The sequence below is a fragment of the Macadamia integrifolia genome, unplaced genomic scaffold, assembly GCF_013358625.1.
Source record: "Macadamia integrifolia cultivar HAES 741 unplaced genomic scaffold, SCU_Mint_v3 scaffold1330, whole genome shotgun sequence".
Classification (NCBI taxonomy): domain Eukaryota; kingdom Viridiplantae; phylum Streptophyta; class Magnoliopsida; order Proteales; family Proteaceae; genus Macadamia; species Macadamia integrifolia.
The window spans coordinates 32,286-52,003 of NW_024868162.1; the positions used below are offsets into that span (position 1 = coordinate 32,286).

At 38.5% G+C, this 19,718-nt stretch overlaps 2 protein-coding genes across 2 annotated transcripts; one reads left to right on the forward strand and one right to left on the reverse strand.

Annotated features, from left to right (window-relative positions):
* Positions 1-334: 334 nt before the first annotated feature.
* On the reverse strand, positions 335-865 carry LOC122063461 (the record flags this gene model as incomplete). The annotated part of the gene is made up of 1 exon (XM_042627169.1): positions 335-865. A coding segment is annotated over exon 1 (531 nt), but the record flags the coding sequence as incomplete, so codon positions are not given.
* Positions 866-6,039: 5,174 nt separating this feature from the next.
* Positions 6,040-18,443, forward strand: LOC122063460 (protein trichome birefringence-like 5). The gene is given in 6 exon segments (XM_042627168.1): positions 6,040-6,534; positions 6,537-6,692; positions 16,984-17,176; positions 17,389-17,582; positions 17,757-17,915; positions 17,985-18,443. Coding segments are annotated over 6 exon segments (1,452 nt in total). The 5' UTR covers positions 6,040-6,100; the 3' UTR covers positions 18,301-18,443.
* The last annotated feature ends 1,275 nt before the right edge of the window (positions 18,444-19,718 follow it).

A 19,718-nucleotide genomic window follows, 5' to 3' on the forward strand; every position in this document is an offset into this window, starting at 1 on the left:
CCGTAAGGAAACACCTAACTGTCAACTTAGAAAAAGTTAATTAACACATCATTGTTTTCTTGTTCTAAATAAAAACATCCAGATTGTTTGTGCTTCATTTCTTCCCCCGCTCCCTTGCTGTCCTCTTTGCTCGATTGGTTTTCTGTTTGGTCAGTACCTTGTCCTGTAAATACCCAATTGTGTTAGCCATAGATGTCTGTGATCTAGTCGTTCGTTGAGATGTGTTGATCTCATCTTAACTCTCTCCTTTCTGTTTCTTCTACACAACATAAAATAAGTATGAGATACTTATTAAACAAGTTTCAACTAAATAAATAAAGTGAATTGCATTTACCTTCATACTCTTCTTTTTACTAATACATCCATCTTGCTCAGCATCTCCAACCCCCGGGCATGTCCTCCTATTGTGTCCTTCCTTCTTGCAGATGTCACACCTAATTGATGATGATCTCTTCCTAAACTCTGAAGGAAGTGCTTCATCTGATTTTCTTTTCCTGAGTTTGTGAGGTCTACCTGGTAACCTCTTCAAATTTGGTGGTAATACTCTCTCATTAGGAGCATCATCCTTCAACCCTGCCAGATTTGGAAGTGGATGGAACATCTCTTTGTATGTATCCATGTATTTTTCAATAGTAAAATATGGATCACAGTAGTTGACCAACTCTCCCCTTATGTATGATATAGAAGCTGTAGTATGGAGACAAGGCACACCAGTGGTTTCCCAAACTCTACAATCATATCTGTAATCTTTCAGATTAACCACAAATCTATTTTCAAATTTATCTAAGACCTCAAATTGACCTTCACCTGCCGATTGACATCTGTAATGCCTTGCTTCTTGCTGAACTTTGTTTAACTTCACCATAACCCTTGGTACATGGATGCCTTCTCATACCTCCTATGTACCCTATCATTATTTTCACCCTCAGTTGATTAACCAATGTGAGAATGGGTTTGCTCTGTAAGTCTCCAACCCAGTGATTAAATGACTCAGTCATATTGTTCATTATATAGTCACTCCTTGCTCCTACCTTGAAGACATGCCTTAAGCACATCCTCGGGGGGTTTTCATTCAAATACAAGTATGTCTTCTCCTTAATCTCCTTGATGCTATTATTTCCTTTTGAAACTGAGGTTCAGTTGAACCTTCTGAGGTTGCCCAAAAATGTAATCTCAATAGCATACCAGGGTGCCTTGCCTTTAGGTTTTGATATAGATGCCTACTGCAAATTCTTTAGTGAGCATGAGGGAAGACTGTGGAAAATATTAGGACATAAAAATGAGTAATTGAAAATATAGATTTGATTACACAATTTCCTCCAAAGATTAAAAAAAAGTATATCTTCTGTCTGTGTGACATGAATGTGAGTGACATATCATCACTGTCATCAAGTAACATCTCGTAAATTATCCAGAAACCTCATCCAGCTGTCCTTACTCTCAACTTCAACTACACCATATGCAATAGGGAAAATATCATTGTTCCCATCAACAATTATTGCACTCAACAGAACTCCTCCATATCTGTCGTTGAGGTGGTAGCCATCAAGACCAATGAATGGTTTACATCCTCTCAAGAAACCCTTTTTGCAAGCATCAAAATAGACAAACATTCTTTTAAAAATCGGATTATCTAACATACGGTTCCTGGTCTCAAACTGGAGCTTAAAAATACTCCCAACATCCTTCTGAGTACTATCCTACCATAAGCAGGTAATTTTGGATATGACTTGGAATGGCTTCCTTTATTAATCTCTTGGGCAATCCTGCATGTACAGCTTGGTGTAGTGGAACTGAAGACCATATGTTTTCTACATATGATTAGCCATGGTCTCTATTTTCATTTCTGGTTCAACCTTCAGTTGTTAAAGAAGTTTCATTGCTATCCATCTAGATGTAGCAGACTTGTTCTTGGTTGCCTTAATACATGTATGAACTGTGTTATATGTCTTTATCATGTAGGTGACACCATCTGATATTGGTGAAGCATGTAATCTCCATAAACAATTTGGTCCTTTGCATATAACTGTAAATCTAGCTTATTCATTTTTTAGTTTGATAAATATCAAACCCCTCTTGCAGTATATACTCTCTCAAAGCTTCCCTGAAATGGTGCACACTTCCATACACACATTACCTTCAGCTATCTTCACCTTGCCACCTTCACCCACATAGTTCTGTTCACTAAATTTACCATAAAAGTCTTTAGATTTATATCCAGATAGGTCATCATCAAATGAATCCTCAACATTTTTCCTATACCCATCATCCTCTATAGCTTCATTGTCATTTTGACCATCTTCTCTTTCACTTTCATCATCCCACTCATCTTCGCTGCCAATTTTTCAATCTTTATCAGATCCTATTAGCACTAGTAGTAGCCCTACATACAACAATTTTCTCCCTGCTCTGACCAAGACCAGCACCATATGGTTGTAGAGGTTGTTGACATTGTCCAGTAGGTTCATCATCAAGTTCACCATCTCTATCATTAACTAAACTGCTAGGGAACCGATTGACTGTAAATTCATCAGTTGTAGACTTCTGTGAACAATGTCATCCACATACATATTTATCATATCAAAACTATGCAAACCAAACAGCTCAACATTGATGGATCATCTGTTACCTCCCTTTTCTCCTTGTTTGGTAGTATACACTTCACTTTGAAAACTACATTGTGACCCACAAGCACATGTGTGATGAGTTCATTGTAGATGTCATAACCATGTCCAAGTAGCCATATAAGTCTGGATCAACAATTTTAACTACAGTCTTCCAACTCCAATGGTATTGAATAGCATACTTAACAATCATTGCTAAAAAAATTAAATGTGAAAACAGAGAAAATCAGTAACAGTACTTAATACTCATCAATACTAATGATTGGATTGTAAATATCATGAAACATGAAAACTAAGACTCATTGGCCAATTATAAAAGATTAAAGTAATCTATGGTAAGGATCGAAGCAAAATAAATCCTTACCTATGAAGGAAAAGGTTTGCAGCAATGAAGATCACTTGCTGTTGCCGCTGAGAATCCATATAAGGTTGAGTGCTGATTCTGCACAAGCACAGAAGGCAGAGGCCCGGAGGTGGCTCTAGGATTAGTCCTCTGACGCCCAAGTCAGAAGACCGCACAACAGAGTAATCAATAGAGTAATGGTGCGAATGTGTCTACCTCCTCCGTTCTGTTTTGCAGGTCTCCTCTTATAGGAATATCCTTAGTAGACTCCTACTAGGATATGTGCCCCCTCTTCTAAAGGGATTGGGATGGTTTGTTGGAGGACTCCTCCTTGCGCGCTCCATGACTCCTCAGGGAATATTCCCTTAAGGAACGGAGTCCTATTATGACTCTACTACTGAGGGGAATTTAGGGTTCCTTCTCGATATCCGAAGCTGCGTTGTAGATACGTGGCGAGATGCCACATGTCCATGTCCGATTGGATGGTTTATTATGTGCGTATCACTTGCTACCAATGTCTAAGGAGTAGAAATTGTATGATTACAAAGATTATACGCTGAGTAAAATAGGCTAAAACAAAACAGTCAACAACGATATAAAAAAAAAAAAATCTACGCATAAAACCTGCAGCTATATACAATATCCCCGGATCTCTAATTGTTTGTAGTAACATTTTTAAGTTCAGATAGATATCATTTGTAAATAGTAAATATATTTTGAAATCAAATTTTCCCCTTTGAGAAACCAAAGATATATTGCATCTAATTCTTTAACAAAGGCATTCATCTCATCTTTCATCAAAATTAAAGAAGGCATCTTTTGATAGAGAGAAATCTGAACACAATTAGCCTAGATTTTAAACATTTCTATCTTCATTAACTAACTCTAAACTATTAAAAAAAAAATTAACTCTAATAAAAAACCGGCCAGAGAGCATTGAGGGATTGTGCAAGTGGCTCCCAACTCCAAAGGGTTGAGATCGAAGAGTTGGACTCAGGTTCTCTCCTCTTCTTGAGGCATCGACAATGTCCCTGCTTATTAATTACCTAAAACTACCCTTAATTTAGGTCATTGCGGCAATAATGCCTTCATAGTCAATCACCAGCTCGTTTAATCAAGTCTACCAATTTGAATAGAGATGTAAACTTTCCAAGAAGGAAGAAGAACCCTAAAAACCCTGAGGAAGAAGAACCCTTAAATACCTTGGACAGACAAATGCCCAAATTTCTTCGCCAGAGAGGAGAGGTTCTGAGAATCGCATGCCGGTGGGGAGATGGTTGAAGAATCGCACGCCGGTGGGGAGATGGTTGAGAATCACACACCGGAGGGGAGCGGTCAAGTGAGAGTGTGGGTTTAGAAGAAGAAGGAAAAGAGAGGGTAATAATGTCCTCTTACAATAGTCGGGGGTGTTTTGAGCATTTTGTAAAAAAACTAACAAAAGTTCTATCACTTAACACGGTCGGCTAACGGCAGGGACTGATTTGGAATTGTTTGAATTTTCAGGGGGTATCTTTGGTGTTTCGAAAAGCCCAGGGGTTGGCATTGAATAAGGACCAAAGTTCAGGGGGTGGCAATGTAATTTTCTCAATATATTATAATTCTATAGAATAGTCAATTGTAGATGCCACATGGACCTGCCATATCTTCTATTGATTGATTTTCCAAAAGCTCATTACATTATTATTGAAAAAATAATTCATGGGGTCATTTATTACATTTGGAAAGCACAAAAAAAAGAGGGGTGGGGCTCTTCTATTGGCCAATAGAGGTGGCAGCCCATATCCAATGCCCTGGAACATCTCAAGGCACGTACCCACGTGTTGGGTTTTGTGTCGGAGCGCTCCAAGGCATTGAATATAAGTTGTCACCTCTATTGCGTAGTAGAAGAGCCGGATCCCAAAAAGAGGCTTGTATTAGTTAAAAATAAAAGGGAATGCTAACAATTTTTTTTTTCTTGGACAATAATCATCTAACAAGTGTAGGCGTCTGACACGTACGTGCAGATGAAGGTAAATTTTTTTTTTTTTGGAGGTATTTATTATCACTCCCCTACATTTGGCCTATATTTTCTAAAATTTCCCTACCTTTTACTTTTTTTTTCTAATACTCCCTTGCTTATAGACTTTTACATCTCTTTCTCCCCTGCTCTTTTTAAATTCCCAGATTACCCCTCATTTTCACTTGTAATCTATTAAACTTTTTTCAAATTGATTGGTCCAAAAATTGATTGGAAATGAAAATCAATACTTTATATTAGTCCAATTCTCCATTAGAGTGTGAAGAGTTCCCATAAATTTTAATCTCTTTTCATTGTGGAAGGATTAAGTGGTCCGTATTGGTATTGGTTGAGAACAATATAGATCCAATACTTCTATCAAATTTTTTTTTTTATAATTTTTTTAAACTCTAAAACTATGTGTCGCAATCCTAATAGAGAATGTAGTGTTAAATTCAATACTGATCCAAATTAGTACCTGTTGAGGCCAATACCACTCCAATACCGATAGAAATTAAAAATAGATTACTAAACTCGTGATGATGAATGAGACAACAATAATAATAAATAAACAATAATCTTGATGATGATGAGACAAAAAAAAAACTAATAAATAACTAATATCTTTAAGTGACTCAATACTAATGCATTTAAAAAAAAAAAAGATAAAATAGAAAAATAACAATACGGGAGCTAAGGAGGAGTTTAAGTTTCAGCCAACAAAGCAATATTTAAACCAAGTAATAATAAAGGGACAAAGCCAATTGATTGTTTTCTTAGATTAGTAAAAACATGTTTTGAACAAATAAATTTGAAAAAAGTTTCATAGGTTACAAGTGAAAATGAGGGGTAATCTAAGTATTTAAAAAGAGGAGGGGAGAAAGAGATGTAAAATCCCAAAAGCAGGGAAGAATAAGAAAAAAAGTAAATGATAGAAAAGTTTTCATAGATATAGGCCTAGTGTAAGGGGAGTCATAGTAAATTCCCTTTTTTTTTTTTTATGACTTTTTTTTATTAATACGTGCAGATGGAACGGAGCTCTAAATGAAGAAAGGGGGAAGGGAAGGGAAGGGAGGGGTGGGGGGGAACTGGGGGAGTGTTTCCCCGATTCTCAATTAAAATAAAACAGAACAGAAAATGGCCATGCTCCCAAAATCTGATGCACTCGTCGCCTCCAAGACCCGTTACACATTCACGGTCTTCATTTTCCTTATTTTACTCCTCACCATCTTCTTCTTCAGCAAACGAGTTCTAGAGCCTTCCCTCTCCTTTTACAGAGATCCCTCCATTCAACCCACTTCTCTCTCTTCGAAGGAATCCGCAGTTCCTGTAGCCGCATTGGATCTTCTGGCTGATCCACGGCTTGATGAAGCTCCTCTTCCACAACCCATTCCCCCAATCCCTCAACCTTTATCGAGAACAGAGCTAAAGACTGAATCCTCTTCTGGTGTTAAGGAAGGGAGGTCAAATGGTGAATCTGGTTCAGAGTTTAATGTGGGTCTCTCAATTGAGACGAATTCGTCGCCGAAGAAGGTGCCTAAAAGGTGTGATTTCTACAAGGGTACGTGGGTTTCTACAAGGGTACGTGGGTTAAACACAAACAGCACCCGCCCTATCAGCCGAACGATTGCCCTTATGTTGATGAAGCTTATAACTGCCAAGGAAATGGAAGGCGTGACTCAGAGTATATGAAATGGCGATGGAAGCCTGAAGGTTGTGACCTTCCTAGGTATGCACATTGGGTTCTGGTTGCTTCTTTCTTCCTCATTTGGTTGTTGTTGTCGTTGTTACTGTAATGGTGAATTGAGTTAATAACTGGAAGCTCATAACTGTATAAATAGGAATGGTTTTCAATGCTACTTCTTCATTTGGTTACACCATGAGTATGTATTAGATGGAGTCTATGTTCTCTATTTATTTGATATTTTTTCTTGATAGCCATGGTGAATTGAGGTTGGAACTGGAAGCTGAGAACTGTATTGTGTATCTTTATATCATTTTTGCATCTTTACTTCTTTAGGTTTGGGATGTATTCTAAATAAGGTCTTTGAAGTGGAAACCTAGCTCCAACTGTTATCTGCGATAAGAATATGTTCTATGCTGATTTATTTATTTTTATTTTTATTTTTTTTAAATCCTCTTGAAATTACCCATTAAATTTAAATCATCACAATTGAGATTGACCACATTTTCTTCTTCCAACATGACCATGTAATGACTATTGTTTAATCACTTTACCAAAAAAAAAAGACTACTGTTTAATCCACTGTATTTTTACCCATTTCCTATGTTCAGTCACAGTCGGAACTCTGCAGATATCTCCCGGTGGTAGCAGCAGTTAATTACGCCCCCCTCCCCAATAGTTTGTCGAAATTACACATAGATCCAAGGGTTTGAATGAATTACGACCCCCTCCCCTGGCATTGACGGTGTGAGTATGCTGTTAGTTTTAAACATTAAAAGACCGTATTACCCTTTAGTGGAAAAGGGTCTTAATATCACCTTTTTCATTTCTGTGTACAGAGTATTAAGTGGAAATACTCACCTGTAGTTTCAGATAGCCGTTCCGTTATAGCTGAACCAGGCACAGTTCCAGGTGCAGTTCCTCACCTTACTGAAAATCTCTAGTCATCATTTCCAGTTGCCAAGAGAACGCCATTGCGACATTGCGAAGGTAAGTTGTTGTATGAGCTACACTTCTCAAGTACCCTAAGCCATCGAAGTCATCTTCCTTAAGCTCTTGCTCTCCCATCCTCTGTTGGCTATCCCGACATCCCAGCATCAACATCTTTTCCCTACCTTTAGTACCATCTCGAACAGTCAGTGAGTTTCTATCTATATATATATGGTTTAGTTGAAGTAAGTGATATATTCCTTTCCCATCTAGCTGAATCTAATACGTTTAATGGCTATCTTGAACCCTATTCTATTTCTATTCTAACATCTTCTCAGAATTCGATTTCCATCTTTTACAACTTTGTTATTCTGAAAACCAGTATCGAGAGACCTTCAATAGAGGGGTAACAATTCCACCACCCACCCCCACCCCCACCCCCACCCCCCAAAAAAAGAAGAAGATTGATTTGCTTGAAACAGTAGCCAATATCAATCAAAGTGAGGAGTAAATCCCCTAAAATACCAGAATGATCTGCCGGGTAGTGTAAGAAGAATTTCAGAAATAAAGTTTCTGAGAAGTAAACCCAAAACAGGGTATTGCCTGAGATATGGAGAACTGAAATTGTTTAATCATCATGGAGTTAGTTCAACATCAAATTCCTGTTGAGTGGGCTTCCAAGTGATGTGAACCAACCCACAAAAACTGAGAAGCATCCTCCGCCTCCCTTGGGCCACCGCTGCCATCTATAGTACGAAGAAAACCGACCCATCATGGGATCCAAACTTGAAATTGTTGAATCCCGTATCAACATCATACGTGATGCTTCGTCATCTACGAGGTCCATCAAGGACGCCCTCAAAGTCCTATTCGGCATCTCACTCTATTCTCTCAACTGTCCTACCATGATCGGTTTGGGTGCAGTTCCAGCGCTTTTCTTGCCGTAGTGAAGGATGGGTGAAGTGGGCAGTTTGAATGAAAAAAAAAGCCCTCTTTTTTTTTTTAATGGAAGGGCATATTGGGTATTAAAAAGTATTATGTAAGCTGATGTCACCAACTAACAGTCCTAATTTTGACGGGACTAATGGATTGGACCTACTTGTAAGAATCTTATAAAGTGTAGGGGATGGGGACGTAATTCATTCAAACCCTTGGATCGACATGTAATTTCGGCAAACTACAGGGGAGGGAGGCGTAATTTTCCCTATTTTTTTTGGGTGAATAGTAAATGCATTAAAAGAAGGGGGAGGGAAACATAATCTCAAAGGGTAAGTTAAAACCCAATAAGGGATACACAAAGCCCATAAAGGGCACCAAAACAAGGGCCCATTAAGGGCTACATCTCAAGCCCATTTGGCCAACACTCAAAAGCCCACATGGGTTAATTGACAACAACCAAAAGCCCAAATCAAAGAAGAGGGGCAATCCGGACAATTCCAGGTACAGTTCCACCAAATCCTACCCAACTTTTCTCCACACATCAAACTCCTAGCCGCCAAGCAAGATTCGAAGCTCCGTTGGCAAGAAGGCAGTCACCTCGGCGGGGAGCTGGCCTAGTGGAGCTTGGCGGAGCAAACGAAGCAATAAATTCTGATCTGGGAGGAGATGGAGAGACCGGAAAATCCAGATCTGGGCAGCGATTTGGTCACCGACAAGTTTCACTCGAATTGGGCAGCAGCACATGGATGGGCGGCTGCAGGCAGAGAGTGGAGAACTCGGTGACAACAAGGTTCAGATCTGATCTGTGGCAAAGCCAGCAGCGCAACATCACTCCAACTCTGAGCAGCAGTTCAAGAACTCACCAGATCTGAGGCTTGACAGAAAAGAATCTCAAGGGAGTTAGCAAGGGTGGAGCGCGACTTCCTGATCGTGCAAGACAAAGGAGGAAAGAAAAGAGATAGGGAGAGAGGGAGAGAGAGAAGAAGAAAAGAAGGAGAGAGGAGGAGGAAGAAGACTGAAGGGTGAGAGGGAGAGGATGAGAGAAGGTGAAGGAAGGGTGAGAGAGAGTCGGGGGGGTCGGGAGCAGCCTGGCTGTGAGCGGTGGCTGAAACTTGGAAAACCTTCTGTGGGTAGGGCGAAAGAGAGAGCGAGAGGACTTAGAAATCCTTTTTCAACCAAAAAATTGAGGCAGCAGCAGTTAAATTAGTTGCTAACAGTGGTGTTTAATGCAGTTTTCAATGACTAATTCATCAATAGTAATATTAGTGGATGCAAAATTGGTCTGTTGTTTCCTCACCTGGAAGACATAAATTACCTCTTGGAACATGATGTAGCACAGCTAAAGCTATTCTTAAATTTGGGTTTAAACCCAGTGGATCAAGTTTTGGGAGGTTTAATAAGAGCTTTGAGGATAAAAGAATGAAAATAGATTTTTGTTGAGCTAGTGTAGATCTTAGCTCTTTGATGATAGATATAGATTCATGATTTGTCAGATTGGGTAAGGTAAATTAACAAATAAAATTAAAATGGAAAGTAAGAGGAGAACAAAAACAGAGGAGGGTATTAACATAACATCAATACGTTTCTAGGAGCATTTAGAAGGCATTAAGAGCATTGCACCTTCAAGCATTGGAAAAATTATTTTTCAATTAATTTTGAATTATTAATGTACTTTTGAATGTAGATATCACTCATAGGCTGATATTCTTATCAGTGTTTTGGCATAACTTCTCACGTTTACTCAGATTTGCAAGATCTTGGTTCCATGGAAATTAACCAAATAACTTCCAAACAATATGAAAATCAACCCAGGAAATCGACTTAAACCTAGATTTAACTTAAGGATTTTAGAAGTTGAAGCCAAGGTTTAAAGTATCAGTATCAGGTAGCATATCAGAATGGGTGATTTTAAGAGACGTATCATATCGTATCGGAGAGACGCATGATACACTAAAGATACGTATGGAAATGGTCAAGAGATAAATGGAAATGCTTAGGATATATGAAAATACAATTTTGAAGCATAAAACACTATAAATTAGTAATATGTAAAATATATCATGTATCAAAAGGAACAAGTATGACAAGACAAGTGCATTCAATTGATTAATATGAAGGATGAGATTTCTTACATGTACTAATACCAATTATTTTTCACGTATCGTATTGTATCGATACCGTAAAGATACGATACATATCGGTGGATATGGAAGGACACTTAAAATTTTGGTTGACACTATATTAATCAAGGTTAGATCAGTACCAATGTACAAGAAGAAGAAGGAGAAGGTAAACTAGATAAGAAAGAGAAGGGAAAACACTGCTAAGAGAAAATGAATAGGATCTTCACGGTATTGAAATTTCCATTTGTTAAAAATAAGAATCAATAGCAAATCAAAAAAATCAAAAAACAAAAACAAAAAAAAGAAAAGAAGAAGAAAAAGGGCGTAACCAGTGCACGACGCTCCCACCATTATGGGGGTCTAGGGAGGGTCATAATGTATGAAGCTTTAACCCTGCTTCTCGAAGAGGCTTTTTCCTACAAATTACAATACTACCCTTACTAATAATACCCATACACCATAGACAACACTAAACAACAACAACAAACTCTACCTTGTCCCAACTTAATGGGGTTAGCTGTATGAATTCGTGCAAAAACAAATAGGAGAAATGAAAGTAGGAGAACCGAAAATAAAATGGAAGTAAAGGAAATAAGTCTAGCACCAACAAGTCAGGAATATCTCAGCTAAAATGGGATCAGTTACGTGAATCATTGCCCTCCAATCGACTCTATCCGAGGTTATACTTGAGACAAGACCTAGGATATGCATGTTATTCCTCACTACCTCTCCTATGGTCATTTTGGCCTACCTATAGTTCTCTTAGCTCCTTCAATCGGAATCAAATCACTCCTCCTTACTGGGGCATCCCCAGGCCTCTGTTGAACATGGTTATACCACTTCAAACGACTTTCTCGAAGCTTTTCATTGATCTGGTTAACTCCTAAATCACCCCTAATATATCCATCCTTTACTTTATCCTTCCTAGTTTTGCTGCACGTCCATCTTAACATCCTCATCTCTGCTACATATAACTTCTATATATGACACTTCTTAATTGTCCAACATTCTGCCCCATGAATCATAGCCGGTCGTATAACATTCATATAGAATTTTCCTTAAGCTTCAAAGGAATACGTCGGTCACACAAAACTACGAACGCACCTCTCCACTTCATCCATCCCACTTTAATTTTTTGTAAAACATTATCATTTATGTCACCTTCTTTACTATAGTTGACTTCAGATATCTAAAATAGTCACTTTGCAGTATCTCTTCCCTCAATTTTTACGTATCGTTATCCATCATAGTGCGACTAAAGATACGCATCACATACTCCGTCTTCAATCTACTAATCTTAAAACCTCTTGTTTCCAAGGTTGATCTCCAGAGTTCCACCTTAGCATTAATCCCTGCTTTTATCTTATTCACCAAAACAATATCATTGGCGAACAACATATACCACTTTAATCACCACGCCCTCATATATCTTTAATTATACATACTTACTTACTTGACACCCCTCTTTTCATTAGAGCATGTTAGATTAAATCTCTAGGGACTTTGTTTTCTATGTCAATAAAGACTATAAAGAGATCGTTCTTGTAGGCTTTATATCTCTCCATGAGTTTCCTCAATAGGTAAACATGTTTTGTCATGGATCTAACTGGCATAAAAACAAATTGGTTCTCCGAGATGTGAGTCTCTCTTCTCAGGCGGGCTTCATTAAACTTCTCCCATAATTTCATGGTATGACTCATTAGTTTTATGCTTCTATTTATTGCAGCTTTGAATATCACCTTTCTTTTTGTAGATTGGAAATACAATGCTTCTCATCTATTCAGCTGGCCTTTTCCTTGTGTTCATTTTGTTAAACAGATTAGTTAACCAAGATACCCTGCATACTCTTAGACTCTTCTGCACTTCTATTGGGAGCTCATATGGGCGTAGTGTCTTGTCTATCTTCATCTTTCTTAAGGCTTCCTTAACTTCTGCCACTCCAACCTTTCGTTTATGTCTATGATGTATAGTGTCTTGATGCATAATGCCTTCTTCCGGTTCATTCCTACTTGAACTATCTCCATTTAGTAGATCATAATTATACCCATTTCAGCTCTTTCTAATGTCCTTATCCCTTAACAACACACTTTCATCATCACTTTTGATACATATCACATGGTCAAAATCTCTACTCTTCCTTTCTCTCATTTTAGCTAAATTATATATAGCTATACCCATGATCTTCTTAGCCTTGTTTCTGGCATCATTATACCTCTTTTTATCTTGTCTATTTAGCCCTTTGTCATGTCTTGAAACTAGCTTTCTTGATCTTAATGGATGCCTAAACTTCATCATCCCACCACCAAGTCTCCCTGAGATGGCCTGAAGTACCAAGAAAGGAAGCCATATAGCTGTCAAATCTAAGCTTGGGAAACTGCTGCTCAATGGGGAAGAAAGGCCTGCTGTAGAGGGATCCAAGAATGGAAACGAGAAGGGAAACTTGGAGACTTGGTGCTAAATATGGCAACTTGTAGAGGATCCAGCTGGGGCTGATAGCATAGAGACTGATTTGATGGGCCCCAAAAGGCTGAAAACCTTGCTGCACAGCTGGCCCAAGGCTGGCTCATTGGGTGGTTCAATCCATCTACATCACTTGGTCTTGCGAGAGGCTATAGCATCCATCTCAATATCCATAGCAGATTTCCATCTCCAAAGAAACAGCGCCACCTGAGAAGTATCGTGTATAGAATGCATAGATAATGCCAAAGAAAAACTATAAAGAGGATGGAATATGTGATATAGAAACAAATTTTTCAATAGGGTAAGTAGCAAGATCGTCTGGTGCAGGAACAAGTACCTTTTCAGATGACTTGTAAGGCAACAGGTTCAGACGAAGCAACAGGAACTCCAGGCGGAGACTCAACTGAGAGGAAGTGGTAGCCACTGGTTGAGAGGATTTCGAGCGTCAGTGGAAAACCTTAAGTGGTGCAGGATTAGGATAAAGAGGAACAAGAGGAATAATAGGAAGCTGAAAATATCAGTTGCCAAATCATTACGCTCAGCAAAATAATATGGTGTACCCTCGAAGAAAGTAACATCGGCACTCACAAACTGTTGGTGGGTAATAGGGTCTTAAAAATGATAACCTTTCTAAGTGCACAAATATCCAAGAAAAATACATTTAAAAGCACAAAGAGATAATTTATCAATTCCTGGACGTAAAAATGAACAAAACACACACTCTCATACACCCAAAACACGGGGTGTCAAAGAAAATAGGGATGATTGGGGTGCAATGATGCTAAGAGTAGATTTATTATTATGAACCGAAGAAGGTATTTCATCTATCTTATTCCGAAATCTGATCATCTTGTGGGCTTTGGTGGCTATAGACCTGACCTATTGCCTTATACAATTTACTTTACAAGTTTTATCTCTAAAATTTTGGTCAATAGGCTCCAAGCTGTGGTTGGTAGCCTTACTTTCCCTAATCAATCTGCCTTTATTAAGAGGAGGTCCATTGCTGATAACATCTTGGTGCCATGATGTTGGTGTCCATTGCTGATTACATCTTGGTGTGCCATGATGTTGCGAGTGGAGTGTCTCAAAAACATTCTCCTCCAGCAGCAATTCTTAAGATTACCTCCAAAAGCCTATGACTCTTTGAGGTGGAGCTTCCTGTTTCAAGTTATGCTTTCAATGGGCTTTCAAGTCAATTTTCTAAATTGGGTGAAGGAATGTGTGGGGTCTTCCATGTTCTTTGTTTTGGTTAATGGGAGGGACCATTGGCTACTTTACTGGGTGTAGGGAAATCATACAAGGGAACCCTATGTCTCCCTATCTTTTCACTCTTGTGATGGAGGGCATCTCCATAATACTGAGGAAGCTGGTGGTGGATGGAAGAATGCATCTCATTCCCCACCGCAAACCTCTTTTGCTCTCCCACTTGGTTTTTGCAGATGATCTTTTGGTCTTTGTGATGGTAGACTGCTTTTGTGTTTCTGCTGTGATGGAGTCCTTGGATTCCTTCTCTGCAATATCAGGCGTTCATGTCAACCATGCTAATTCTTCCATCACTATTGGGGGTGTTATCCCCCAGATCTTGAATGAGATTTTGGAATTGACTGGCTTCACTAATACTTAGCTCCCCCTTGATTTCAAGTAAACTGAAAGATGCAGATTGTGCCCCTTTATTTGACTTTGTAAGGAAAAGTCTGGAAGGCTGGAAATCTAGATTTCTTTCTTTGTTGGGCGCCTTCAGCTTATTTTATCAGTTCTACAATGTGGTTATATTTATTGGTCTGGTTTATTTGGATTTCCTGTGCATGTTATCAAAATATTGGAATCTATATTTTTTGCTTTCCTTTGGTCTGGTCCTAATATGGAGAGGAGGATGCATTACATGGCTTGGGACACTAAGCCTAAAGGGGAAAGGTTGGGGGGGGGTGTTTGGGTGTTAAATGCATTAAAGATATGAAAGTGGCAGGATCCTGAAGCAAATTTACTTGGTGGCGTCTAAGAAAGTTTCCTTGTGAGTGGAGTGGATCCAGGATAAGGACTTGAGAGATGATTCCATTTGGGTGGTGCAGCCCGTCCATAATTGCTCCTGGGTTTGGAGAATGATGCTTTAGTATAGATCTCAAAACGAGCCATATATTCAACACATTTTAGGGAATTGGGCCTCTACACTTCTCTAGTTAGACCCTTGGCACCAAGCAAGGATCCTTCTTAACAGATTTGGGGACATAATCAGTTATGATGCGAGATCTGACAGGTTGGCTACAGTTCAGTTTATTTTGGTTGATGGGAAGTGGAATCATGGCCCGTCCACTTTGGTGGATCTTGGTCACGTGTGGGGGCAGTTGTCCGTATTCGGCGGCCTCTGAATGGGATTGATCAGATCTGTTCGCCTTCTACAGCGCCTGGGAAAATGTCATTCTGGAAGCCCAGTGGTTAGGTCAGAGCTTCAAAGGAGATATACTATTGGTTGCATTGCCAAGTTGGCTTTTTTTAGCACTATTACCCACATTTGGAGGAGAGAAACTTCCGCATATTTCGAAACGTTACAAGGACTATGTCGCCAATCTCCAATGTTGAGGACTGACGTAGAGTGGTTATTCTGAAGGGGTTGAAATTTCCTAGGAATCTCTTCCTTGTCAAGAAGTGGGGTGTGCACCCGCTTCGGGTTTCTAGGTGATGCTGGTTTTTTGATCCGGTTGTAGATTCTAATTGTGCTGCCTTTGCCTCATTGTTTGTTTTCTTGGAGTGATCTTGTGTGGGCTTTCTCGGGGATTTGGGTCCTCTCTTGGTCTTGTGGGTCTTGTCCTCGACCTCCTCAAGAGGTTGCCATTGTAGTTTGTAATTATCTTTTCTCTTCTTTGCATATCAAAAAATATAAAATATAAAAATAAATAACACTAAAAAAGAAAAAAGAAGACTGTAAATCATAATTCTGAATCCAGAAAGCAGTATAGGCTGTAATAGTATTTTCAATAACGATCAGTCAGCAACAGAATGGTATTCAACTGGCCAACAGAATCAAGAACTTAGTAGAACTAATATGCATAGGTTAGAGAGAAAATGATCTGACATGTGAATTGATTAGAAGAACAAGAAAAGGAGAAGTATATGAATCAGGAAACCTACCTGACATCAGGGTTGGCATCCCACCAAGGCTTCACAGCATCCCAATTCCCACAGCAAAATAGAGCTCGGAATCTCACAAAACCAAATGACAAATGCCAAATTCATTTCATCACATTTATCTCCAGGGTTGTAAGCCGTTTCGAACTTATATAGGAGACTCAAAACAGGAATCAAATTAAGCCTAAAAACTACTACTACTATTACTACTCAGTCTAAAAAAAAGGAAAGTAGCTTAAAACAATGCTAGACTCATAGACTCCTAATCCAACCCACCTAAAATTCTTAATAACAATTTAAAATAAATAATATAACTCTAATTAGATGACTAATAAGGTAAATCCCATATTCCTACCTTCTAACCGTAATTTAGGCTCATTAAAGTGGCATATTACAAAGAAAACCCTTTGGACAAAAGACCTTCTTGAATTTTGAATTCCATTAGAAGTTAGAACAATGTGAAGCATTCCATGAACATTGTTTTGTCCTTTTGCCTATTGTTTCCAGCTGAATCCCACACCCCCCCCCCAAAAAAAAGAAAAAAAATTTTGTCCTGTAACTCCATTTTTATCCAGATAGGATTCTTCCTTTCAAAATTATAACTGATGTCTTCTGGTATGTTCTACTAGTGTATGTTTCTTCTTGAGTTTATTCCTTTTTTTCTTTTCTTCACTTGATAATTTATCAATTAAGATAACCATTTTACGATATTGATCAGATTTATTGGAGTACACATTTTTTCTGGCCTCCTTCATTTGTAGGTTTAATGCAACAGACTTCCTTGAAAGACTTAGAGGTAAAAGGTTGATGCTGGTTGGAGACTCCATGAACCGCAATCAGTTCGAGTCAATCCTCTGCATCCTGCGTGAAGGGCTATCTGATAAGAGCAGAATGTATGAGGCTCATGGATATAAAATTACTAAAGGAAGAGGTTACTTCCTCTTCAAATTTGTGGTAACCAACATGTCCCCCATGTATTTTGATTTTATTTTCTGTTCGTTTATACTAATATATAGTGCCATGCTGCTAGTATTAATTTAACAAATTATTTAAAATCTCATTCTTTTATCTCAGTTATTTCTCCGATCTTGTACGGGTAATCTTCACCATGTTTACTGCTCTGTAGAGGGTGGCAGTTCATTTCTCATGCTTCTGTATTGTTATAGGACTATAACTGTTCAGTGGAGTTTGTTCGCTCACACTTCCTTGTCAAGGAAGGGACCCGTGTTAATGGTCAGGGGAATTCAAACCCAACCCTATCAATAGATCAAATTGACAAGACTGCAAATCGATGGAAACATGCTGACATTCTTGTCTTTAATACTGGGCACTGGTGGACTCATGGAAAAACTGCTAGGGGGTATGTGTAACCTTATTCTTGTGGAATACCTATTAAATTTTCAGGTTTTATTTTTTTTTTTTTGACATTGTTAAACGGTATTTATTAGAGCTTTCTTATTATTGAAAATGTGGAAGTTTTTAAGGAAAAACAATGTATACAATTGATTACAAATGCATGACATTGATCAAACAGGAAGAATTACTATAAAGAAGGTGATTTTATTTATCCTCGGTTTGATGCTATTGAGGCTTACAAAAGAGCCATGGAGACTTGGGGAAAGTGGATTGATCAAAATATTGATCCAGCTAAGAAAATGGTCTTTTACCGGGGATATTCTTCTGCCCATTTCAGGTCTGGAATACTTTACCTTGCTAATATTGCTATTATGCTTTATTACTGACTGTTTTCTTCTGTGACCAGAGGTGGAGACTGGGAATCTGGTGGGACATGTAATGGTGAGACACAACCCATTTTGAGTGGAGCTTTCCTTGATAACTATCCTCTGAAGATGAAGATTGTGGAGGAGGTCCTCCATGAAATGCAAGTCCCTGTGATACTTTTAAATGTGACAAGAATGACCAATTTCCGCAAGGACGGACACCCATCAATTTATGGTAAGAAACAGATGGAAGGGCGAAAGACTTCAAGGAGACAGGACTGCAGCCATTGGTGCCTTCCAGGAGTCCCAGATGCATGGAACGAGCTGATCTACTTGAACTTATTTTACAGCAAATGATTTCATCAGATTAGAAATACGTTGGTTCTGAATGTTCTCATTCCAATATGGTACTCTTGATATTTACTGCAAGGCCAAATATGGGAAAAAAAAAATTAAAAGAAAAATATATCCAATATAATTAATCTTAACCATTTTATTCAGTCAAGGGATCACATTCGCAATAGGTTAATCAAAGAGATGATTGACTGGTTTCCTTCATTGATTTAATTCAGTTTTTTTTTTTTTTTTTTATGAGAAGGAAAATAAAAAGAAAATAAATACATCAATAAGATTCTTCGAGGCTAACAACCTCAACCTCACTCCTAGCCCTCCTATAGAGATAATGGACCAGATTAACAACTGATCCCAATTGTTTTCAGTTTTGTGCTCTCTCTCTCTCTCTCTCTCTCTCTCTACATGTTCGTATCCTTAGTACTTATGATTTAGTAATTACCTATTGCTATATTGTGTCATTGTTCAATCACTATTCTCCTAAAATTAAAGGCTAGATACAATCTCATCAACATATTGTTTCTATGGTTTAATGTCTGATGCCATCTTGTTGGTTTACTTGACCATCTAATTCTTCTTTTGGAGGGAGGAGTTTGAGTGAGGAGAGAGAGAGAGAGCAAAGCAGAATTCTTGGAAGTTTTGAATTTTTTTTTTTTAAGTGAACTTGGAATGTGAAGCTCATTTAAAATTAAATTCTAATTTAGTTGAAACCTTCTCTTGTTATTAATTCTGTTGTCATATCTGTTAGACCTTTTGGTGAGATTGGAGTTTCAGTAGCTTTGTTTGTATCTGAAATTCATTTTTTTTTTGTGGGTTGGGGGGTTGGGGAGGGAGAAGAAGGGTTATTTCTGTAAGACCACTGTTTGGGCAAAGAATCTTTATTGTTGATGCAACCATGTGATAGGTTAAGAACCGTCTTATGCTGTATCTAAATTTGCTGAAGCCTGTCAAACTAAAGGAGTAGACTACTTTAGAATGGGGAGACCCGAAAATGAAATTTGAAGCAACGGTGTCGTTCAAGGATATAGTTCTAGACAGCAAGGATGTGGGTTCAGTTGCAACGAAGAGAAAACATAACCTCATCCGAATACAGAAGAAACCAAAGATATTTCTTCCTGAAACAAAACCAACGGTAATTTTTTCTCCTCAAGCTAGTGACCGAAGCTTGATGCGGCTGCGGTTAAGCTTCAGAAGGTCTGTAAGAGTTACAGGACCCAAAGGAATCTTGCAGATTGGGCCGTTGTGGTAGAGGAGCTCTGGTTCGTCTCCCTCGTAAATTTAGTCTAATTTTTTTTCTCCCCGTTCTGATTTTTTGGATTCAATTGTTTCATCTGATTGAGTTGTAATTTTGTAGGTGGATGGCATTAGATTTCGCAGCTGTGAAGCGGAGTTCTGTATCGTTCATTGTAATTTGTGTGCAGATA